A 25648-nucleotide genomic window follows, 5' to 3' on the forward strand; every position below is an offset into this window, starting at 1 on the left:
TTTTGTGGCATGTATAGTTTAATAGATGTATGCCAGGTAGAGAAAACGTCCCAAGAAGAAATCCAAACACAGACAGGGGTTTAGAGTCGGTAACAGGTATAACAATACAAGAGTTGGGGGTGTTATACAGTCCAAGCAATGGCAGACAGTGCATACTGAGTGGGCGCAGGTGGTGGTGTACAGTACAAATATGGCTTTGGCATACACTATACAACAGGTTAAACGGCCTGCTCAATAAAACTGACATTGACACACCCTGGGTGACAAGATATGACGCTGAGGGCGTGAAGATTACCATCCTAGCATCGAGTGATATCTGCAGCGACCTGAGAAGGAGATACTGCAAAGGAGACCAAGGCCTGGCAGCATAAACCATATTTCTGTAAACTTTAGTTTTACTCCAGGAGTCGAGTTCGCGTTTTCTTCTCCAGGGCAGGGTCTGTTAGGTGGACTTTATAGTTCTGAATTGTATTTATTTATTTTTAACATTTCTTAAGCGCGAACAAATGCCCGCAGGCGTCTCGGCGCTGTACCGTTCAATCTGGTAGGCATGGCGTCAGGTTCTAAACATTGTATCACCTGGCAGCTGAAGCCGGTTTAAAATGGGAATTTAGAGGCATGTGTTCTGAGTTTTCGGTCGGGAGGGAGGGAAAGAGAGTGTTGTATGTGGTGAGGCCATAAGACAGTGAGCACATTTCAATCAGTTGGTGAGCAGCCATTCCGCACTTTACATTTAATGTCTACTTTGCCTTGAAGTACTGTGTGAGGTTGTTTGGACAATTGCCACCCCAGAGCTGCTTCTGCCTCCTCCACCTGCTCCACCAATACTTGCCCCACCTCCAGAGCCATATCCACTGCCACCGCCGAACGCAGCACTGCTGCCTCCCATACCATATCCTCCACCGCCTCCCGCACCAAACCCACTGCCACCGCTGAACCCACCACTGCTGCCTCCCATACCATATCCTCCACTGCCTCCCGCACCAAACCCGCTGCCACCACCATATCCACCGCCTCCTGCGGCAAATCCTCCACCTCCTCCTCCTCCTCCAGAGCTGTAACTTCCACCGCTGCTGACCACAGCTGCAAGAAAAAGCACATCAGAATTACATTTGAGCATTTCTGCAAACCTACAACAGAATGCACAAAATGCAGCACTGCTCCAGAACAGTTGAGATACTTACAAATGCTCACTGCATTCTGAATTTCTCCAGTCATCCTGAAGGAGAAAGAAAAGAACATTGGTGAGAACAGGAGGTTGAGCACACAGACCTTCGAGGAACATCTTTTTGCTTGTGTGTTTTTTGTTATATAATGTCCAAAGTCCACAGCATAGAGCACAGTAAGGTGATTTATGAAGTGTCATTCAATTGTTGCTTTTGTTACAGGGAATGTCATACGCTTTGAGATATAGCGCAGTAGGCTAACCCAACATCACAGTGTGCACCTACATCTGACAAAGGCCAGTAGATATTTCTTTGAGTTTCAATGTGAACGGTGCAGAATTTAGGCCTGAAGAACGAGAGTTAAATCATAGGTACATTTCAATGAAAAGGACATTTTCTGTTTATTCAGTCTTTTCTGAGAATCCCTTAAACAATGTTTTTTCATACTTTGCTCCAATTTATTAACTGATTTTTCATTTCGTTGACCCAGATATTGAGCCCCCTCTGCCATATCAGCCACTCACTGGTACTTCTTTTGTAGTTCTCAGAAGTTTGCTTGAATTATACCAGTGGTAAGGATCTTCTGACCCTTATTCAGGGAGGATTAGTGACCTTTGCACATGTAATACCAGGCCCTGGTATTATTAGATCTGTCGGCCGCTTTCGACACGGTGGACCACAACATCCTTCTCCACCGTGTCGAACAGGCCGGCATCCAGGGCCTGGCGCTGGCCTGGGTGAAATCTTTCCTCATGGGGAGATCCCAGTCTCTCAGCCTAGGTACATTTAGGGCCCCTAGAGAACATCTGCCTTGTGGGGTCCCCCAGGGCTCTTCTTTATCCCCTCTTCTTTTCAATCTTTATCTTCAACCTCTTCTTTTTTCTTTGAGGCAGTGGGACGTCCGCGTCTTCAATTACGCGGACGACCTACAACTCATTTTCTCTCTAAACTCTCCCTCTGCTATTCCCACTTTCCAGGCAGTTATGTCCCATATCTTTCAGTGGATGTGTCAGAACCAGTTGAAATTGAACCCAGGAAAGACGGAGCTCCTCCTGCCGGGTAAGAGCGCCGTCCACTGGGGTCCACATTTCTGGCCGACAGAGCTTGGCTCCCCTCCCACCCCGGTAGCCTCGGTGAAAAGCCTCGGGACCACTATTGACGCTGGGCTCTCCCTGGGGCCGCAGGTGGGGACAGTGGTCTCCTCCTGCATGTTCCAACTACGCAGGATTAGGAAGGTGGCCTACCTCCTCACTCCCGATGCCTTGCTTCAAGTCATCATGGCCCTTGTTCTCTCCCGCCTGGATTTTTCAAATTCCATCTATTATGGTTTGCCCAAATGTTCCATCTATAGGCTGCAAATCATTCAAAACCAGGCGGCGAGACTGGCCCTCGGGATTCCGAGGTGGCAGTCCGCCAAACCCCTCCTTGTCAAACTACACTGGCTCCCGGTCAGCCTAAGAGCTGCCTTCAAGGTTGGCTGTCTTATCTTCAAGTCTCTCTCTGGTTCTTGCCCCGCTTTTCTGAAATCCCTTATCCGACCCTACTGTCCTTCACGTAACCTCAGATCACTTCACCTGCATCTCTTGGTGGTCCCCTCCTTTAAACTCTGTAGATCTGGGGGTCGAAGATTCGCTTTTCTCGGCCCCAAACTTTGGAACTCTCTCCCCCTCCCAGTTAGGACCTCCGGCACTCTCATCCAATTTCGCAAATCACTAAAATCCTGGCTCTTCCCACAATCCTGCTAAATCCCCTCTGTTTCCTCAGCACCTTTTCAGCGCCATGATACCTCCGGTGACAGTGCGCTATACAAAATCCCCTTAACATAACATAACATATGTTCATGCATTCTTCTTGACGGTTCCATGCTGTTAATCGTGTGCCTGCTTGAAAAACTCTGGGCGCTGACTATTGATCACATGTGAAATGAACTAGCATGAAGCCGATCTGGTGCACGTGTGGTTTTCGGATGTCACCTGACTTTAAACATGATTTCCGTAAGCAGAGCACTAGAAACATCTCAAAATACAATTAAATTGATCACTTCCACACTGTTACAGTTCACTCACCTGTGTTCTTCACCCTCCAGCAGGGTCATATAGGTTGCAATTTCAATGTCCAGGGCTAGCTTAACGCTCATCAGCTCCTGGTACTCCTTCAGCTGGCGCGCCATCTCCTCCTTGGCCTTCTGGAGCGCTTTCTCCAGCTCTGCCAACTTTGCCCTGGCATCCTTCAGGGCAAGCTCACCGCGCTCTTCAGCCTCGGCGATACTAGTCTGCAGTTTGGCACACTGTAAGAAATAAACATTAGTTAGCGTAGTTTGACTTTTAATGTTATTAAGTTGCTACCACCTTAACCACTTATATGTGGTTAGTGTCATTCCTGGCTACCTAGGATTCAGTACACGGTGCAGTCATTGTCTTCTCTTGAAAATCCTCCCTCTTTGAGGCATTCAGTGTATGATCAGCCAGAGCTGTGCACATCTGATATCCTCGTCTTCCCTCCCCTGGATGAACTTCTCTCAATCATAGCTCTAGAACTCTTACCCACGGATAAATAACACTACTGCTGTTCTCTCTTGATCCGACATAGTGGTAACTAGAAGGGCTCACTCTTGATAATTCAACCTTAATACATCCTTCTTTTCCCACCACTCAGGGGTCTTTGCTTATGAATATTCAATACTCATTTTATATTCTTAAAGGGCGTATTTCTGGTTGTTTATTAAGCTCAATCGTTTGACTGTCTCTTCTTTTGTTGCCATTCTACAGGTGTTAATGAAACAGTCAAGCTTGACCCGATACAATGATTGTGTTATCATAAAGATATTGACTTTAGATCTCAGAAGTGTTGCAGCCACTTGACAAACTCAATGAGACTATCCCAATATATTTTTTTACTTATATTCAAGTAAGCCCTCTTGCACATTTGAAGCCGGGGAACACCCTTCCCTTCTTGAGATGTGCCCCAATGGTTGTACAAGAAAAACCCTCCTGTGCTTGAGCATGCAGCACAATCTGTGGAGGCTGCCATCTTCTCCATGAATGGTTCTGTGGACCACTAAAACAAGGTACATGTGATAATAGCTACGCAAGACGTACCTGTTTTTTCACACTGTCAATCTCTGACTTCAGCCTCTGTATTGCCCGGTTTAGCTCAGAAATCTCTTGTTTACTGCTCTTCAGATGATCCCCATGCTGACCAGCGGATGCCTGAAGCTGTTGAAACTGAAGGACACAGAAATGGAAAAAGAGGACTTATATAAAAGCGGTTATTTTGTTTTTAAAGAATCACATTTTGCCGCTTAATGTTCTCTGGTGTAGTTTCTTCAGCTCACAACCTATTCTGAAGCCTTCTTGTGCTTATGAAATAATATGCAGCTCCAAAATACCCATAATCATCTTCATCCAGGACTCCGACACACTCGATCCCGAGTATCAACTGCCGATCACTGCCCAAACACCAATGCGAGGTACTCAACCTCCTCCTGGATCGATCACCTGAGGACCTTTTCTTAACGGAAACCTGGCTCTCCAAGACCTCTGTGGCCATACCGTCCCTTGCCCTCCCCACAGGTTATGTCATATGCAGTCTCAATAGAACAGGGGGAAGAGGAGGCGGCATAGCGATCGTCTATAAAACCATACACACCTGCAGCTTCACTCCCCAAGATCTACCAGATTGTGCGAGTGCGCTTTTTAAAATTGCACTAAGTGCACACTTTACCTTTTTTGACCTACTAATCTATCGCCCTCCCGGTTCATCGAAAATTTTTGGAGAAGCCCTGGCAAATACCACCTCAGTACTAGCTCTCCAGTCGGCTAACTTCAATATTATCGGTGACCTGAATCTTCACCTGGAGATGCTAGAATCCCCAGACATCCTTAGCTTCCTAGGGGACCTAGCAGCCTGCCAGCTGATCCAATTGGTCCCCGGCGCTACGCACAGCGCCGGGCATCTCCTCGATCCTGTTTTTTCTAACCTTCAGTCACTGGAAGTTTTAACACCCCTCCCCATGATCTGGACAGATCACTCTCTCATTCTAATGCAGCTAACACTGGCGACCTTAAGTCCCAGTCAAATCAGAACCCCTCACTGAAATGGCCTTGGCATAAATTTGACCAAGAGGTCTTCCTCACAGCCCTGAGCACAAAACCACCTGATAGAGCCATTAACATGGAAGAGGCTGATGCAGTCTTTCATAGGTGGGTAACCCAAGCCCTAGATACTTGCATTCCTCTCAAACTCACACACTCTAAAGGTGCGCGGGCTAATACCTGGTTCAACGAGGAGCTGACCCTAGCCAGGAAGAACTGCAAAGTTGTAGAAAGAGCATGGAAGCGTTCATATGACCTCCAGGCTAAACTACAATATAGATCCGCTATTAAATCTTGCCACAAACTAGTGCGTAAAACTAGGGCAGCTCACTACTCTACCCTGATCACCACCAGTACTAATCGCAGCAAAACCATTTTCTCTCTTCTAAAGGATCTGGTCACCCCTCCCTTGGCATCAGGCAGTATTAGATCCTCCAGCCAACAATGCGAAGAGCCGGCGAACTTCTTCCTCGAGAAGGTGGAGGGTATTCATCATAACTTCGATCATACTGTAACCCCAGCCACCATTATGAGGAATACCTACACCTGCTCTGAGACTGTTTCTCTTACACCACTACCCATCATTCTCCTCAAAGATCTGGAAGAATTAGTGATCAAAATTAAATCAGGGTCCCCAGAGGACTCCCTAAGACCAGACGCTTTCAGGAAAGCCCAACAGGTCCTCCTACCGAAATGTCTGGATCTACTCAATCTATCCCTCACCTCGGCGGTGTTCCCAAAATCTTGTAAACACGCAAAAGTGGTCCCATTACTCAAAAAACCTTCACTTGATACTACCAAGTCAGAGAACTATCGTCCAATTTCACTGCTTCCATTTCTGTCCAAAATCCTGGAAGCATTTGTGAATTCGACATTAACTCTCTTCTTGGAAGTTAATCATATACTTGATAGCTCCCAAAATGGCTTCTGACCACGCTATAGTACCAAGTCTGCACTGCTGACGGTGGTAGAGCAATTGTGATCTGCTGCAAATGCCAGCAGGACCTCAGCTTTGGTCCTGCTGGATCTGAGTGCGCCATTTGACGCAGTCTCCCACAAAATCTTGCTCCTCCATTTGGAGGAGATAGGGATTAGTAATAAAGCCCTGTCATGGTTCTCTTCCTTCTAGGCTGATTGGACCTTCCAAGTGATAGCCCCTCCCCTTGCCTCCCGTGTTCATCCACTGCGCTGTGGGGTCCCTCAGGGCTCGGTGGGGAGCCCACGCTCTTTAATATATATATATATGAGTCCTCTGGCACGGGTGGCCAAAGCAAGGGGAATCTCCTTGGTGTCATACGCTGACGACACCCAACTGGTGATGACCCTGTCCAATAATCCCAGCCAGAACAGAGCAAAATTTAAAGAAAACATACTGGCCATTGCAGAGTGGATGACAGCTAACTTCCTGCAGCTGAACTCTGCAAAATATGAGATCCTTCTGATTGGCAAAGATTCCCATCTCTGGAACAATGAATGGTGGCCTCCAGCTCTTGGAGCGCCCCCGGCCTCCAAGCCTGCTGTGAAAAACCTGGGCATTATGCTTAACAAAGATCTTACATTTGAGACGCACGCCAAATCAGTGGCAGGGAAATGTTTTGGGCTGCTACGCGTCCTTAAACTGATACTTGGGTTATTCAACGCCCAAATGCGGCAGCTGATCATCCAAGCCTACATATTGGCCCGATTGGATTACAGTAATGTGCTTTTCCTTGACTCTAATAAGTCTGTGCTGAACCGACTGCAGCGGGTCCAAAACGCTTCAGCACGTGCCATTTTTGCCATCCCTAAGTACAGCCAAGTTTATAATCTCCTTTTCCGCCTGCACTGGCTTCCCCTTGCACACTGTGTCCACTTTAAGGCGCTCTGCACCGTGCACAAGATTTTGACCGGCACCGGCCCAGACATTCTGAGCAACTTGTGCACCCTCAGCGTGCGCTGCGTTCGGCAAATCTTATCCTCGCAAGAATTCCACGCATTCGAAGGACCAGATCTGGCAGTCGTTCCTTCAGGCGACTGGCCCTTGCCTTTTGGAACTCCCTTCCCTACACATCCACAGCATTTCTGATCGCCAGGTTTTCAGACGATCTGTGAAGACTTGGCTTTACTCTCAACTCTAATCCCTCCTCTGTTCCCCACTTTGCCTTGCTTCAGCGCTGGGACGCCTTATTGCCGAGGCAGACATGCGCTTTACAAGTATTGTAATCTAATCTAATCTTCAAGCTCCGGCAGTATGGGCCTCAGAGACATAAATCTGGGTCATCACTGTGATATTTGTGTCTCTCTTTGAGGCTGGAAGCCTCGTATTTGCTGTCTGACTGGCCCTGGAAACTCAAATGCAAAGGGAGAGTCTGCTGAGCGTGACTGCGGTACTGTGTTGGAAGTTGGAGACTTCTGTCAAGAAGCATTTCATGAATGATGTAGGTGCATTTATCAACAAGTAGTAACAAAGCATTGAAAGATGCATGGCACTGTTGATGTGTAAGGTATGGCATTTAACTGGGATTAAGAAGTAACAATCATTTGCAATACAATACGTTTCACATTTGCGAGAGTTTGAGCTATTGGCATTGTAAATCAAAATGCCTTTAAATTATGTGTTTTGAAAACCTGCAAGCGATGCGTAAACACTCACTTTGTACTTATAGTCTTTGCTTATAAGAAGCAAGGCTGGCTGTAAACGGGGTACAACGGGGTGTACTCCAGACTCGGGATGAGATGCACTGTCACAGCTGTTTGGGGGATCTAGGGCTTGATGTAGGTAATTCTATTTTACCGACTCATAAATACCGAATTTTACCGATTCGGTATTTATGAATCGGTAAAATAGAAGGAGGGAGATTTAGGTAAATTCGGTAATTGAATTACCGAATCTGTAAAAATCGGTATTTACCGAATCGGTAAATACCGATTCGGTATTGCCCATTGATTCCTATGGGCCTTGAAGCCCATAGGAATCAATGGGCAATACCGAATCGGTATTTACCGATTCGGTAAATACCGATTCCAGCAAGGGTGCAGGGGGTGTCACTTTGACACCCTCTAGCACCCCAAATACAGGCATGTGTGCCATGTGGCACACAGACATGCCCTAAGGGCATGTCTGTCTGTCACATGGCATAGGTGTGCATGCACACATGTGCAAGCACACCTGGATTCGGTATTTTACCACCCAATTGGATTGGGTGGTAAAATACCGAATCTGAAAGGCCTTTGGGACTCAGAAGAGTCCCACCTACATCTAGAAGTTACCGATTCGGTAAATTTACCGATTTGGTAATTTTACCGAATCGGTAAAATTGGCCCCCTACATCCCAAAAACCCATTTACCGGTCGGTAACGGCCAAAATCGGCCGTTACCGGACAGTAAATGGCCACCTTCATCTGGCCCTTAGTAACAAAAGAGCTGTTGGCACAGCAGATAATGATTGAGATGCACCAGTAGAGCTCTTTGCCACTTCACTATTGATAGAGATGAACTAGCAGAGCTGCAAGCGTGTGGCCTTTTTGGAATAAATGAATGCACTGCAGTCAGGGTTTGAAATGCACTGGCAGAGCTGTGTGTGCTCTGAATTAGCCTGTAGCTTCCATTTTAACTTATCCGTACTCAATGACAAATAGCGTTGCATCTGCATGTGGTCTTGTTGAACCTGTTAACACACTGATAATTAACAGTGGTATAATATATAAGAATTTTAGGTTACATCACTCAAGCATGCAGAGTTTGAAGATGGGCTAGTCTCCCACACTGGAGGGCTTGTGGGAAGCCCATCAGAGTCACGTCTAGTGACAGGGGAGTGGACGGACAAGCTCTAGAAAGTAAACAGGTGTTGTGTGCTGTGATAGGCTGTGGTGAAGTAAAAATGAACTGCAATCCCAGGCTTGGAAGTGTTCGTGTACACTCCCATCATTATTGTTTAATGAAATAATAGCAGCACGCGGGCAGCCTCACCAACCCCGCCGCTTTATTAACGAAAGTGGCTCATCTTTGCAATAGGTTTAATACAGAAAATACTTTTCGGCATCTTTGTTACTAGGCATGTTCTATTCATGACAAACAGCCGCTGAAGACCCGAGAGAAATGTGTCCTGACAGAAAGGTAGGGTACATTAGTGCCATGGTAAAGCGGAGGAGGGAGATCCCCGGGTGTGGAGGGAGGAGGTCGGGCAGAACAGCGAATGCTGTGGGAGGGAGGAGCAGTAAACATTGAAGACACGTTACTGCCTTATTAAGAGAAAGGCTGCAGCCATTCTGAAAGTGAAAGCTCAGTATGGATCACATGATGTTTTCGTGAAGGGGGCGGTTGAAGCGAGGAGAGGCACCCATACGAGAGGTTCTACAGAAAACCACATTTGTTTGTTAAAGTGAAAACAGTGAGCCGTGTCTAAAGAAAGGGGTGTGGCCACCATTTAAGTGAAAGCGGGCATTGGGCGGTTTTCTCCCCCCCAAAAAAATGTTTGTTAAAGTGAATATGGCAAGCTGTGTCTAAAGAAAGGGGCTCTTGATATCAACATGGGGCAACCCACCAACCTGAACCAGGGGTAGTCAATGATTATTCCTAACAATAGTTCAGGAAGCACATAACAAATCACAATTTAGAAAGAACCAGTGCCTTTCTTCTTAATAGTAAGAGATAGAGAAAGGAAAAGAAGAAAAAAAGTTGGGGAAAAGTGAAGGGTTGTGAGAATGGAGTACAGGAATTTGTTTAGAAAATTGTAAAAATCAAAGAAACTATCATTCATCAAATTTGGAAAAATATCACAAAATGTATTAAAAAATAGTGCGCTCAATAAATATTTGCTGGTATATGGAATTGCAAACAACATATACAAAAAACCAGACAGGTGGCAAACAAATTTTGTGTTCTAAAAAGAAGGGATACAACATATACAATGATTATGTGCCCTCTAAAATTCATCAGCCACAGAGGCGTCGACGGCGTTTCAACCGCTTTCTGAGGTTGCGGTCATCATCAGGACAGAAACAATTAAGACGAGCGTTACAAAATCTATATAGGAGAAGCTGAGCCAAATATGCCCACAGGCTCTCGATGTAATCACAATTCAGTTCTGGTGGTTTATTAGGAGTCAGTAGCGTGGAAAAGAAGTTAGCATTAGGACTTTTTGGCAACCAAACCTCTAATGGGAAGGAGGTTCAATCGTCCCTCCAAGTTGCACTGAACCAGCGTAGATAATAGGTCTGTGAGCCCGCATGTGCTGCATCCAAACGCCGCAAAGGTCCGGGATACAAAATCCTGTGGGCATATTTGGCTCAGCTTCTCCTATATAGATTTTGTAACGCTCGTCTTAATTGTTTCTGTCCTGATGATGACCGCAACCTCAGAAAGCGGTTGAAACGCCGTCGACGCCTCTGTGGCTGATGAATTTTAGAGGGCACATAATCATTGTATATGTTGTATCCCTTCTTTTTAGAACACAAAATTTGTTTGCCACCTGTCTGGTTTTTTGTATATGTTGTTTGCAATTCCATATACCAGCAAATATTTATTGAGCGCACTATTTTTTAATAAATTTTGTGATATTTTTCCAAATTTGATGAATGATAGTTTCTTTGATTTTTACAATTTTCTAAACAAATTCCTGTACTCCATTCTCACAACCCTTCACTTTTCCCCAACTTTTTTTCTTCTTTTCCTTTCTCTATCTCTTACTATTAAGAAGAAAGGCACTGGTTCTTTCTAAATTGTGATTTGTTATGTGCTTCCTGAACTATTGTTAGGAATAATTAAAGAAAGGGGCGTGACAGCCATTAAAGTGAAAGTGCACCATGCCGCGCTTTGAAAAAACAAAACAAAGACTTTGTTTGTTACAGTAAATATGGCCAGCCTGTATTAAGAAAGGCGTGCAGCCGCAATGCAGTCCTCTCAGGTTAAAAAAACAAAAAAGAGGTTGCTGGAAAGGATGTCCTGCCTGCAATGGCAGGCAGGAGAAGTCATTTAAGAAAATAGTGCCCACAGACTGTTAAAAAAACCTGCAGAGTAACTACACAAGTAAAAGGGCAAGTCCTCATGAGAGGTTACAAAAGTAGAAAAGGTGGTACTTAGGAGGGACTACTAAACCTATTCACGAATCAAAAGCAACCACTTAGAAAGGACAGTAACAGGAGCCAATTGAAAAGATGGGCAGGAAAATGGGCGGAGCTTCAAGTCCATAGCTGAATACAGCATGTCTCAAAGAGACAGCGCAGGAGCTTCCTACGCGAGACCTAAAAAAAAAGGCACAGACCCAAAGCAAGCATTGTGAATACCCTACTATTGGGTTCAAAGACAGCTAATCCCTTTGAAATTTTGCAAACACGAACACTTCGATTGAAAATGGAGGACTGTAATCTTTCACACCAAAAATAGATGTTTTGTATTGCTTTGATTATATTCACCAGTGTTTTTCTCTTTTGAATAAGAGCAAAAAACAACAGAAGCAATAAGAGTGCAATGATTTGAAGTTCATGCCCACAACCTGGGGGTACTCTAGTGGTATGTTGACCTAGTAATATCACAGATACACAGGCTAAACAGTCCAGGGCCACAAAGGGTTTCAGATTGGACCGCAGAAGTCATTGGCTCATGGTAGCTGGGTACCAAATGACATGCCAGCCAGCCTCATGTGGCAGGTCACAGGGACAAATGAGGAAACAGAGAAAAGCACTAAAAGGTTATACAAAGAGGGGTATGTTGGCCAGGCTTAATCAATACCATTTTACAACCCGGCTCTGTCACACATGAAGGGTATGAGGTTCTCAGCAGATGTTGATGAACAACTTTGTCTGACATGGTCGAAGTTTCAACATCTTGGCTTCTTTTTTCAAGATGAAAGATACTTCAGGGTGAAGCTATATCCAGGCTCTCAGTAGCAATGCAGGGCTCCTGTGCTGACTGGAAATGTCTACGTTGAGCAGGGGCAGCAGCAGCAGGGCGGGCAAGACTTTAAGCAGGGCCTTGGCTTAGCCCCATCCAGAAAAAGAGGACAACACACCCTCTCCACAATTTGATTCAGGTCAGTATAAAAAGCCAACACACAGGTCAAGGCCAGCAAATGTTAAAAGAGCTGACAGGCAGATCCAGGTATCACTGCCCAGTGCATTCTACAATCCCAAAAATATAACCAATCAGGCTATGGTCACATTGTCCTCTGCAGAGAAGGACCTGGGATAGCAGGTATATCCTTTCACATGTAGAGGCTCCAGGAGACCCCTTATGGGGCTTTGCCAGCAGAAAGATATGTGTATTCCTCCAGACTACCTCAAAGTAAGATCAGGAGCATATAAAACTAACTAACTCCTTCTGGAAGGCACCTGGAAATCATTAAACTGGCCCAGAGGTTGCTGAAGCCTGGTCCCGCCCCTGCAGTGTGTCTCCAGTTATTAATGGGATCAGAAGTAGGCCCTTGCATACTGTTCATTACGTAGGTGAAATACCACATATTTACCAAATCCGCCAAATCCACACATTTTTTCAATTTGCACTACATGAAGCATAACATTATTTTTGCAAGCCAGGAGGTTGCTGAGAGATATTTTCTGCTCGAGCCAGTCTTCTGCGCTGCCTCGAGTATCCTTTGTAGTCAAGATATGCCCTCTCATAGAAAAATTATGCATGATGCCGAGCCAAAACCTCCTACACAACTTACCTAATTTCTCAGAATTTTCCCCAAAATGTGTACATTTCAGTTAAGGGAAAATTACACAAATTACCACGGGCCCAACAAGGCACTTGTTTCTTTCTTTCGCTCTAAACTTAAATTGGATGTTAGATGTTCTCTTCTCTTCGTACCACAATAGACTCTTCCAATCTTGACAGTGGTGTAAATGCAAATGGGAGGTAGGGCTATTTTAACTTAAGTGGAGTTGAAAAAATAGACTTTGCTACAAATCAATGAAGAACATACTCTCCTTTCTTTATGACTGTGATTTTTTTTTTTTTCATATAACACAATACAGTACTCTGACAGTGTTCTTGTCTTGGCTGCCCTCCTCCCAGGCAGAAACAGATCTTCAGAAATAAAACATAAAACTGCTAAGAATCTGCACAATGACGCAACCAGAGAGTTACAGTGATGACAGGGACTTTTTCTTTCATAGGTGAATGAAATGTTCACTCGAAAAAGGCTTTAAAAGTTAGTTTGTGAGCTTGACCATGTTGTTAGGTATGATGTGCTTGATGTTTGCACCACTCACATCAATCATATTGCATCACGCTGCCGTGACGGTCCAGCCAGCTACACTACACTTGTCATGCCACGTGATACAAACATCACATACATGCATATATTGTTGAAGGGGCTTTGGGTCAGTCTCTTTCTTTTGCTCTAGAGCCTTGACCAATTGTCTTGAGGCTTAGTCAGTCACTTCTTGAATCATGTCATAGGTATAGTTTATTCGCACAATTTCTTCATAGGCTGTTTGGGTGTGTCCTTCCGCCGCCATTAGTATAATTGAGGGAGTATTTTACATGTAAAATCAATTGGTAAAGTGCCTAGTAGCACTGGGGAAGCAACCGATTTGCTGTATTTTCTGTAACATCTATTTTTTAGATGCCTTTGTCTTTGCTCACTCCCCAGTGCTGCTGGTCAAACAAGCATTGCCAAAGTGATTAGTTTTGTATGACTGCGGCCGAATCCAAATGCCATACGAATCTCAAACCTATTGGCTTTACCAATCCGTGTTTCTCATGATGTCAACGAGGACAGAAGTCACGTAAAATATTCCTCTAATCGGCATCCCACTTCATGTTTTGTGATATTCTGTGATGCTATTCTTGAGCCAAGGGTGGCGTGATATGACATCCTTAGTGTGTTAATAAATGATTTCCAACCCTGAAAAGGCCTGCTTTTTTTTCGTCACAGAATGTTGGCAAGTATGGGCCAAGGAAAGCACCCCCTGTTGCTGTAGCTGCACAGTTTTGTCACCTAGGCAAGTGCATGTGGCACACCAGGGGCTTCCCTTCGACAAACCGAGCTACAAAAATGAAAGTCAGAGTTGGCATCTGTACACAACGTGATGAAAAAAAGACTCCAGTCGCAGAGATTGCACAGGAGTGTTAGTAAGCAAGCCCAATGACGAATCATGTCGCAATTTTGTGAGTGAGGGCAGTTTTTACCCACTGAGCACGTGTCACTTTCTTAAGACACTTTCCTACGGTGTGTTATAGGGGCATATTACCAAGGGCATTATCGCTGCTTTAGCGGGAATGTTTCCCGCTAAAGTGGCGATAATTGTATCGCCCTATTACCTAGCTGTCGCTAACACCAGTTAGCGACAGCTAGTAGGAGATAGCGGGCATTTAAGTGCCCACTTTGCATGTCAGCGATAATTATCGCTAATGACATGCAAAGTGGGCGTGCCAAGATGTTAGCGACTGGAAACAGTCGCTGACATCTCTATCTCCTATTACCAACTTTTGGAAATAATCGCGCTAAGCGCGATTATCTCCAAAAGCTAACGCCTGCCCAGAGCTGTTCTTAGCCATGTAATCCATTGGTAGGTGGATTACATGGCTAAGAGCATTTGCTCGGTAATGCATGAATATCGCTGACTTTACAGCGATAATCATGCATTTCAGCCGATTTTTATCGCTTAGGAGATAAACCTTGATAATAGCAAGGCTCCTAAGAGATAAAAATCTGCGGAGCTCGGCGATATTTATGTTGCCGCTAAACCAACATAGCGATAATTATCGCTAGTTGTTGGTAATATGCCCCATAGTTCTTGATTGGGGAGGTGGGAGTAGGGATGTTACCTCTCCCCCTTTCTGGTTGTGTGATTTATAGCTTAGAATTAATACACAGAAGTATATTGCCTTTAAAGAAATACATTGAAAGGGATTTCAAGGTTCAGCATTAAATAATACATATTGATTTGCATTAGCAGAATTTTGGGAGTTTTGGCCTTCAGGTCTGCCAGACACATAACAACAGCATAAAGAAATGGAAGGTGCATTAGTATCACCTACTTTTGGGGCTTGGCGATTGCATAAGCAACACTTTGGAAGACACAGGATGGCATAAAGATGACTTTGAAGGGTTCATTACTACCATCTATTCATCCTGCATATGCATTATAGTGCGGGACTATGTTTTGAGAGCAGTGCCACTTTGCACCAATAGATGATCCGTGTGTTTAGAGGCTAGATTACGTTATGACGTTCATTTGCTGATTAAAAGTCAGAAGGATCCCCAAAAGAGGATTGAAATCTAACTTTTTCTGCATATATCTGTCCCCAAGAGGGCGGAAGGTATTGCAGCACTTCATGTCGGGTTAAACGGATCTGTGATAACCAATGGAGGTTGACCTCTTATAAAAGATGGACAGTCATTTTTGTGGTCAATACAAGATGAATATGATCAGTATTCTAAGTCGAAAAAGGACAATTTACGCAACTGAGGTGTCAGATCACTATGAATGCTCAAGGCTATAACCATATTTGTGAATGTCCTCCAATGGTTGGTTTACAAGATGGTCTTTAAACCCTCTTTTGGAGGGAACAGCCACTGGAGTCACCAGAAAGCACTCTATTATTCTCTAATACAGGTCACTGTTTTCACAGACGATTGGGATTCTTCTACCGCATTGTTCATGGACCAGAAACCTCTCCTCTTCCTGAACTGGTTTCTGGAAACAACTGTGTGTCACATTGTGCACGCACATCCCTCAGCACATTCATCACTGCTCTGTTCCCAGGATAGTTTGCGACTCCTTCCTCATTCACTATTGATCAGGATTGAAAGACTGGCACTATGTCAGAATACTGATAACAAAAACACCATCTGACATATATATTGTGACCTAAATATCGAGCAGATTTTCTGTTATTAACTTCAGTAGGCCAATATATTTGCCAGATGATATTTACGCCTCAGTGTGCCGGTGATATACCTGCCAACTGAACATCGTTGCTAGTTTGGGGGTTTTAATGCTGTTCCAACGTGGAGTTTCTTAGTTTACTTGCCTTCGGCACATATCTGGAACCCAGTTTCAAGCTGTGAAAGCTTTTCAAGTGTTGGTAATTCTTAGCTGATCGACATTTGGTATCCACCATCTGCCTTGGTGACATAGATGCCACATATTACGTAGAGAAGCAAAGTGGTGTCCCATTGCACTCCATGTATTATAATACCAAATAAATGAAGAAGGGAACCCTAGCAATCACATGCATGCACATTGTTGTTTTCCATCTTTCCTGAAGTGAAAAGGTCCAAGCATACTTGCAATGGTGCATCATGCTATGCATGAATGACGGCTCAACCCATTGTCTCTTAATAGATCTTTGGCATAAGGGCACTTTCACAGATCAGGCTTTTTGCTAAAGGACTCAACTCAAAATGGCATCTGATCATTTCCTGGACTGACAGTTGTCTGAGATCCCATGTGAATTATTTTTCACTATAGCAAATGTACTGTCACACCAATGGAGCAGCAAACTCCAACCACTTCATCAACTAATAGTTTCATATTCTGTTTTTAAAATCCTAGATTATGTCTGTCTATACTCTTTGAAGTTGAGCTTGGAGGTAATTTGTGCAGGCCCGGAAAATCCGGCTAGAAGCTCATATAAACAAAATCGTCTCATGTTGGTCTTATGGGTGCTGGAGAACCACGATGATCCCAATTGTATTTTGGTTAATAGTTTTCTGTCCGTTATTATTCTTTAACATGGGGAAACGAGAATTCACCTATACAAGCAAAACCTGCAATTAGGGCTTCAAAGAACTCTCTGGATAAGTTTATTTTTCTAAGGATAGTTAAAATACCACGTTTATAGACTGGTTTACATATTCACTCCTGTCAAGGAACTTTCTCTACAATGGCATTTTAATTTCCTTTTAACTGCACTGATCAATAAAGTCTTCTAGTTAATGATTTTTTCTAAACATAAGTTTGCCAGTTAAAAGTGGTTTTGTTTATGGTGATAGTATCAGATTTGAGCGACAGTGGAAACCAAGCTTTATCTATTTCAATCATAGCCACACCCTTTCTTTCACAAGGTGGAACTGTGCAGAAACCCTTAGTTTATTCCATAGCTTTGCTTGGATTTCCACCGAAATCAAGAGACCATATTATGCCTGTCATTTTCTGAAACCTAAATCAGTTCGGCTGAGAGAGAAGGTGCTTGGTAATCTTGATGTCAAAACAAATACCATGAAATGCTTTCTGCATTACTTTATTACCAATTTCTCCAAACCCACAGAGATATTTAGTAGTATGAAAAGGAGGATGCTTTCATAGATGCAGTTGGCGGTAAACTCAGCTCTGCGGGTTGAGGTTTGCCACTCCATGCTCCGCTTGGAACGTGGAGTTTGACAAAAACTATGCCAACCCGCCAGCGGAGTGGAGTTTACCAGCACGCTCACTCCTAGTTTCTGCAATCCCGCTGTATGGGACTTCCTTGTGGCAACAATAGAGGTTCTTGGCCGACAAGGACCCTCAGCAGCTAAGGGGGCTTCATCCCCCAACCAGTAGTGAGCCAGGAGGCACCTTTGCAGAGTAGTTGAGAAAGAGAGCAGGGTCTCTAATGACGTTTCAGTAATCCCATTGTGGAGTACTTACTTGAGGCAACAATAGGGGTTCTTGGCTCCCAACTTCCCTTGACGGCCAAGCTGATTTCATCCCTAATTCAGCATTGCCCTAAGAGGCCCCTTTGCAGAGTGGTTGAGAAAGGGGACAGGGCCTCCAATGAAGTCTCAGCAATCCTGCTATGGGGACTTACTTATGGCAACAATGGCGGTTCTTGCCCCCAACCTCCACCAACAGCTAAGGAGACTTCATACCCCTACCAGTAGTGCACCAGAAGCTTCTTTGAAGAGTGGTTGAGAAAGGGGGCAGGGCGTCCGATGACGTCTCAGCATTCCCTCTGTAGAGGAATTATTTGTGGCAACAAAAGGGGTTCTTGGCCCACAATGACCCTTCAGCAGGCAAGGGGACTTCATCCCCCAACCAGTGGTACGCCAGGAGGTCCCTTTGCGGAGTGGTTGAGAATGGAGCAGGGCCTCCGACAACTTCTCAGCAATCCGCAGTGGGGGGACTTACTAAGTCACAACAATAGGGGTTCTTGGTCCCAAACCACCCCCAGCAGCTAAGGTGATTTTATCCCCCTATCGGTAGTGCGCCCGAAGGCTCCTTTGCAGAGTGGCTGAGAACAGGAGAGGTGTCTCCGACAATGTCTCAGCAATCCCGTTGTGCAGGGTTTCTTGGCCCCCAACGACATTCTGCAGCAAAAGGGACTGCATTCCCCAACCAGTAGTGCACCAGAAGGCCCCTTTGCTGAGTGGTCGAGAAAGGGGTTGTGGCCTCCGATGATATCTCAACAATCCCGCTGTGGGTGACTTACTTATGGCAACAATAGGGGTTCTTGGCCCCTAACAAACATCAGCAGCCAAGGAGATTTCATCTCCCAACCAGTAGTGTTCCAGGAGGCCCCTTTGCAGAGTGATGGAGAAAGGGGAGTGGCCTCAGAGGAGGTCTCAGCAATCCCGCTGTAGGGGGATTTCTTGTGGCAACTATAGGTTTTCTTGGCCCTCAACAACCCTCAGCCGCCAAGGGGACTTTATTAGGGGTGGCTGAGCAATACTCCATCTGCTCACAGAACTTTGCGGAATTTGACAGAGTTTTCGGCAACTCTACAGAATTCCACAGAGTGAAACTCTGCGAGCTCTGCCCAGGCCTAATTCATAGTTCACATACTTTAACTTTTGAGGGCACCATCCCATTAAGTCAAAGTCAGAGCCCTACTAGAATATTAGAGCATGATGTAAATGTATTGCCTATTCTATGATATTGCCGAATGGTGAAGTCTTAAATGAATGACCTATAATCATATTATGTGTTGAACAAGAATATGTTCCCCCCTTAGACGTTTTTAAGATATTTGTTATTGAACTGGTGCCCATCAGATGAATCATGAATTACTAACTAGGTTGCATGTTTACTGTTTCCCTTGTGCTTTATGATGACCCCAGCTGGCCACCATCCATGTGAATGCTTGCCATTCCCAATGGGTCACAAATTGCGACCTGCCTCATGAATATTAATGAGACAGGTGCCTTGCGACCCATTTAAGAATTGCAAAGTGTCTCAAACACTGTTGTACATTCCATTTTGCGGGTCGCAAATTGTGAGTCGCAAAACATTGCAATTTGAGCCTCGCAAAATGGAATTGTCATACATCTAGCCTTAAGTCCGGTGAAAAACATGTTATACTCATCGATATATTTTCTTTTTATGGTCTATTGTAAAGAAACCATTGGACAGCTGAGTGTTTTACAACTGTGAACCCTGAAATATCTCATTCCAGCATTTAAGACATATAAAACCTGGAAGATAGTCCACCACCTTAAGTTATGTCACCCCATGTCATGTTATGTTGTCAATATTGCAAATTGTGGAATCAATATGTTGTTTATGTGCCCGGCAGAATGTGATATCATTCCCTAGATTCATTGATGCCCCCTACCCCCTGGTTCCAGGTCCCGTGCCACATACCTTGTTTGCGTAGGCAGCCTCTGCTTCAGCTTGGCTCCTCCTGGCGATTTCTTCATACTGAGCTTTGGCACCAGAGATGAGACTTTCCAGATCCAGGGCTCGGTTATTGTCCATAGACAAGATGACCGACGTGTCCGACATCTGTCCTTGGAGCTCGGCAAGTTCCTGCAAGTCAAGTAGCACAGCACTGAGCAGATGTTATGCTATACCTTGATTCACCCCCTACTGCTGTTCTTGTGACTGCTCATCTTGCACTCTCTGTTTTTCTTCTATCGAAGGTACAGACACTGAACCTTTTATGTTACTATGTCCTTTCTAGACTTGAAGAGGTTCGTTGCACACACACTTCGTATTGTACAGGAATAAATGCCTCTTCCTTTTCGGGATTTAGCAGCGGTCAGGAACAATGATGCACACACACATGGACTTGATGCACCGCAGACTTTTAGGACTACAAAGAGGCAAAGGGGAGAGATGACAAAGTGCCACAGTATGTTTGCATATAAGTACACAAGGATTAAACAGTGGGCCATGCAATTGTGCCGAATGGCATATAAACATGTATCTTTTTCAGGACCGCTGGTAGCTGGATGTCCATTTGCACTCTTTGATTACAAACAATTGGTTCTATATGAGATGGATGTCCTGGTACTGTATTGTAGGTGCTCAATGCTCACTTGACCTCTTTCATTAGGGATTATCAGTGCTGCAAGAGCTAGAAGTTTCTCTGTGCTTATTGACAATGTGTGATTCAGTACTAAACAGGTGAATGTACCTGTGTCTTGGTGATAAGGGAGTCTCATTGCTGTAGACGTGGGACAGGCCTCTCCCCTCTTTGATGTTGGGTACTCAGTAAGTAAGTAAGTATGTTGGGTACTCAGTTTTACAGCAATCTAATGTTCTGCTCCATCTTAAATTAGAGGCTCAGTCTTACAGAAGGCTGCTTGTCTGCCTTCCTGAATAGGGAGTGGTCAGTTCTGTAGTAGTTAAATGCCCCTCTGCCCTCTTGGATTAGAGGCTCTCAGTTCTAGAGTGCCTGACGTTGCATTGCTCGAATTGATATGGTCACACTAATCTTTATGGGAGATACATTCTCCTCTTCCCTCTTTTACTAGGGGGTAAGGGGAGTGCAGCAATTGGGTGGCATATCCTTTTGCCCCAGGTTTTTTGCGTGCTTTGTTGTGTAGGAACGGGAATTTACTCTTCCCTCTCTGATTAAGGAAATGGACGTTTCTTTGCCATCTTGGATTAGGGAGGCTCACATTTTAAAACAATTAGATATTTCACTACCCCCATCGATTGGGTCGGCATTCATATAGGGCTTGAATGTTTTTCTGCCTCTTTTACTAGGGGATGCTCAGTTACAGAGGAGCAGGCTGGAATCTGAACAAATTATGTTAAAAAATGTAAGACTGTATGTATTGTAATTAATCCCTGAAAGAAGACATTTTATGACTATTCCCTCTGAAGAAGAGGGTGCTGATGGTGAACTTCAGAGTGAAAGCGACTGTGTACTCACCATTTCGTATAGATGCCTGAGGAAGTCGATCTCATCAGTCAGAGAATCCACTTTAGCCTCCAGCTCCACTTTCTGCATGTAGGCAGCGTCAACATCCTGAGAAACGAATCACAAGACGTTAACGGTGCATCAGATGGTGGACCCCTTAGATTGCAACTTGGTGGCCTTTACAGGCTATTTAGACTTCTTCAGCAACATCGAGAGGCTTTCCCTTTATGCACTTACAGAAAAACGGCTCAAACCTCTCTGCTCAGGTGACTTACTCTATGCTGCTCACGCTCAAGTACTGTCTCATGAAATGATACTGAGCCTGTGGTCCCCATATTTCTCTATCCCCACTGAGTCATTATTAATCTTCCCCCTCCTGTGTATTTTCACTTCTGTTTTTGGTTCCTTCTACGGTACCTGTTCTCCTCTCTACTGTCCTTCATCCTGGACACTGCCCAGATCCTGCCCTCAAAGGAGGATAGGAGCACGCAGTGCTCGCTCACGGATACTGAACAAGAAGAACAAACACATCCCCGATCAGTAGTGCAGACCCTGTGCCTCTGGGACCCCTGCACATGACATCACAACACAACCTCATGACATGTGCATAGCAGCCCCTGTGCCTCTGGGACTCCTGCACATGACATCACAACACAACCTCAGGAAATGTACATGGCAGCCCCAGTGGGACCCCTGAACATGACATCACAACACAACGCCATGACATGTGCATAGGAACCCCTGTGTCTCTGGGACCCCTGCACATGACATCACAACACAACGTCATGACATGTGCATAGCAACCCCTGTGTCTCTGGGACCCCTGCACATGGCATCACAACACAACCCCATGACATGTGCATAGCAGCCCCTGTGCCTCTGGGACACCTGCACATGACATCACAAGACAACCTCAGGACATGTACATGGAAGCCGCTGTCGGACCCCTGCACATGACATCCCAACACAACCTCAGGATATGTACATAGCAGCCCCTGTGCCTCTGGGACCCCTACACTTGACATCACAACACAATCTCAGGACATGTACATAGCAGCCCCTGTTTCTATTGTTTCTGAGACCACTGACCTTCTTCAGCACCACAAACTCGTTCTCTGCCGCAGTGCGCTTGTTGATCTCATCTTCGTATCTGTTGAAGTAAGATACGGATTAAGGATGGATACGACGTGGCAGATTCGCAGCAGCGTTTTAATAGTTGTAGGTCTCAGCCAAAACGCAAAACTCCTTGTGTTTACCTTTACTGCCGCAGTTCATTTACTAGACCCCGTTCATGTGCACAATCCCAAACCTAACACCTTTTTATTTACTGTATGTATCTGATTACAAAGCACCTACACCCTGTCTGCATTAGATGGAACATCTTGCTTGTTTGTAGAATTTTAAATATGCCTTTAAAATTCCGCACACATTTGCACACCTGATTCTGAAATAGATCCGGGCAACACTGTAAAATGCAGCAACACTTGAAAGTCTGAGTTTATTAAATGCAACTTAAATCTACATATATCACCTACCTTATACATATATACCTTCCATGTACTTATGTATATTTATATGTATTACTTCTAATTCTGTATCCAATGCACTACCCTATATCTCCCGCTATACCTCTCTCAATATATCTTCTACCTCCAGTCTCTGAGTCATCTCAAACCTCATTCTACTACTCCCTCCAATGCATTAGCCTATTTCTCACCCCATACCTCTCTCAATATTTCCTCTACCTCCTATCTCTGACTCATCCCAACCCCCATGCTACTACTATGAACCCCCCAAAATAACCCTTTCTAGACTATTCCCTCCTCTACCCTTCCTTGCATCATCTCATGCTCATTTTACCATTCAAATCTCCAAAACAAGTCTTTCTAAACCTTTCCCTTCGACTCCTCCACCTCCCCTTTACTCATCCCAAACATCCTCCTACTGCTATGAGCTGCCAAAAAAATCCCTTCTTCTATCCCTCCACTATCCTTTTAAATACAGCTAACAGACTAAGATGTCCACCACTCTAAATAATTTCATATTTCCCTATACTGATTCCCCTCTAGTCCTGTTTGGGTTCTGGAGTAGCGTGCTAACTGCCAAAAAGTGCTTGGACACCTCATCAAGGTTAGTAAGTGCTATATAAATGCAAACCCTTCCCAGTTCTATCCCGCCACTATCCTTTTTCAATTGAAATAACAAACACATATCCATCGCTCACGTTAATTTCATATCTCCCTATACTAATTCACCAATAATCCTCATTGGGGTCCAGAGTACCGTGCTACTTGCCGGTAAAAAGCACTTTGATGCCTCATTTGGGTGGTAAGTGCTATATAAATGCAAATACAATTACAAGCCATTTCCTGTTTATCTTTCCAGGGCACACCAACCAGAAGCACTTTGTGTTTATTTCTGCTGCAAGGGCTGCACTTGGTGCTTGGCAATTATTTCAGCTAGCAAAATTTCTGGAATTCTAAGGAGAGATCCCTATATTGCTTGTGCCCTAGGTTTCCACACTCAGCCTCACATACTTGTTCTTGTAGTCCTCCACATGGTCCTGCATGCCCCGCAGCTCGTTATCCAGGCGGGATCTGTCCATGACCAGCTTATCCAGCTGCCTCCTCATGTTATTAATGTACGCCTCGAAGAGGGGCTCAATGGTGTTCCTTTTGATCCCAGTTTGGCCATGTTCCTGCAAAAATTTCCACTTGGTCTCGAGCACCTGGTTCTGTTGCTCCAGGAATCGGACCTAAAAGTCATAAGAGAAACGAAAGCTAAGTCTCTGTAGTAGATGCTCCACTTACCTGCATTTCCTCCCTTTTGCTACCTTTTTTTACTCACTTTGGGAACACTTTGGGATGGAGAGAGTTTTCTCCAAACAAACCACAAACATTTGCTTGTTAATTTGTGACTATTTCATCTAGTTGTATAAGTCAGTCATTAAGCCGTTTCAACATCTACGAATGATATCATCGAAACAGCAGCCTACAGCAGGACCTGTGAGCTTGTGAGTGGCAATGTGCCTGCCTGGAGATATTGTGACTGAACACAGTTTATTAAAACGCTCGTTGCATACACGCCTACAAATTAGGCTATTTTTCAAGATCTTGCATCCCAGAATCGAGGCACAAGAACATGTTCACTATGCATCAGTCATTCACATCATCTTAAAATTAAGTATTTGTCAATCCAGGAAGAGTTACTAATATCAACAGTCCTTATACAGTTTCAACGTTTTGCATCACTGATAGTAATGTTAGTCCTGTTGACTGCAAATGCATTTGTATTTTTAATGCTATATGGAAAAATAAAGAAAACAATCAAGCTTTGCAGCCTCTACCATCTAGAAAGAGCCCATTTCTTTATTTTACATGATAGTGAATTGCAAATTAAAAGCTGTCTCTATAAAAATGAAGGAAAATAGTTTCTTGGCTTACCTTGTCAATGAATGAGGCAAATTTGTTATTGAGCGACTTGATTTGCTCCCTTTCCTCGGTTCGCACCTTGGAGATGGTAGGGTCAATGTCCACATTCATTGGTGTCAGGAGACTCTGGTTAATGGTCACTTGTTGGATTCCACCAGGAGGGCAAACTGGGAAAGCAGGAGCAGCACCTCCAAAACCTCCTCCACTGCCGAAACCACCTCCACCTCCAGCACCAAAACCTCCACCGCTGCCGAAACCACCTCCACCTCCAGCACCAAATCCACCACCGCCACCTCCACTGCCATAGCTCCCAGATCCTCCAGCGAAACCACCCCCACCCCGAACACTGCCTGTGCTGATGGAAATTCTTTTAGTGCCCCCTAGGTTATAGAGGCTTCTGCTGCCAAAACCACTTGCACCACCACCTCCACCGCCACCACCAACACTAGTACGGCCATAACCACCACCACTGCCTCCGCTTTGAGATACAGAAGAAGAGCTAAAGCTGACTCTTCCTCCTCCGCCTCCTCCTCCTCCAACGGAGGCAGCACTGAAACCCTTGCCTCTTCCTCCAGACTGAGAGACTGAATATTGGGAGTAACTCATGGTGACTTCCTGAAAGAGTAGCAGAAGCAAGGAATGATCAGAAAAGTCACAGTGCACGAGAGAGCCGAAAGGAAAGGAGAGAGTGCCCCTTTGATTTTAAGAGATGCTGTCGCCTTTTATATGTTTTGGCAGGTAGGCTGGGCCACAGGCAGCTAAACAAGCCAATTTACTCATCAACAGGGGCTTGGCACATTTGGCATGCCTGGCAGCAACAATTCCTTCACAACCTGTTTAATGGAGTGCTAAATGAACTACGCCTATCGCAGAGTTCGAGATTTAATAAAAGGGATTTGCTTGCAGGCTTCGGCATTGTGAAATACTTGCATCTACTATTCCTGCAGGGAGCGGGGTTCA

General features: G+C 44.7%; 1 protein-coding gene across 1 annotated transcript; it reads right to left on the bottom strand.

The window, feature by feature from the left end:
• LOC144833360 (keratin, type II cytoskeletal 7-like) lies at window positions 1–25393 on the bottom strand. The gene is made up of 9 exons (XM_078689159.1): window positions 24701–25393; window positions 23795–24012; window positions 22347–22407; window positions 21270–21365; window positions 19751–19915; window positions 4265–4390; window positions 3233–3453; window positions 1185–1219; window positions 1–1083 (listed from the first exon to the last, which is right to left on the bottom strand). Exons 1-9 carry the CDS (start codon window positions 25292–25294, stop codon window positions 734–736), a joined length of 1866 nt encoding a protein of 621 aa, XP_078545285.1. The 5' UTR covers window positions 25295–25393; the 3' UTR covers window positions 1–733.
• Between the last annotated feature and the right edge of the window lie 255 nt (window positions 25394–25648).

Source organism: Lissotriton helveticus, chromosome 1_1 (genome assembly GCF_964261635.1).
Source record: "Lissotriton helveticus chromosome 1_1, aLisHel1.1, whole genome shotgun sequence".
Taxonomy (NCBI): Eukaryota; Metazoa; Chordata; class Amphibia; order Caudata; family Salamandridae; genus Lissotriton; species Lissotriton helveticus.

Bases quoted from the DNA above. Each gene is read 5' to 3' on its own strand.
- LOC144833360 (XM_078689159.1), bottom strand. From the start codon at position 25,294: ATGAGTTACTCCCAATATTCAGTCTCTCAGTCTGGAGGAAGAGGCAAG. The intron at 24,013-24,700 runs GTAAGCCAAGAA...TATGACTTTTAG, and splicing joins TTGCCTCATTCATTGACAAG to GTCCGATTCCTGGAGCAACA. The intron at 1,084-1,184 runs GTAAGTATCTCA...TTTTTCTTGCAG, and splicing joins TCAGAATGCAGTGAGCATTT to CTGTGGTCAGCAGCGGTGGA.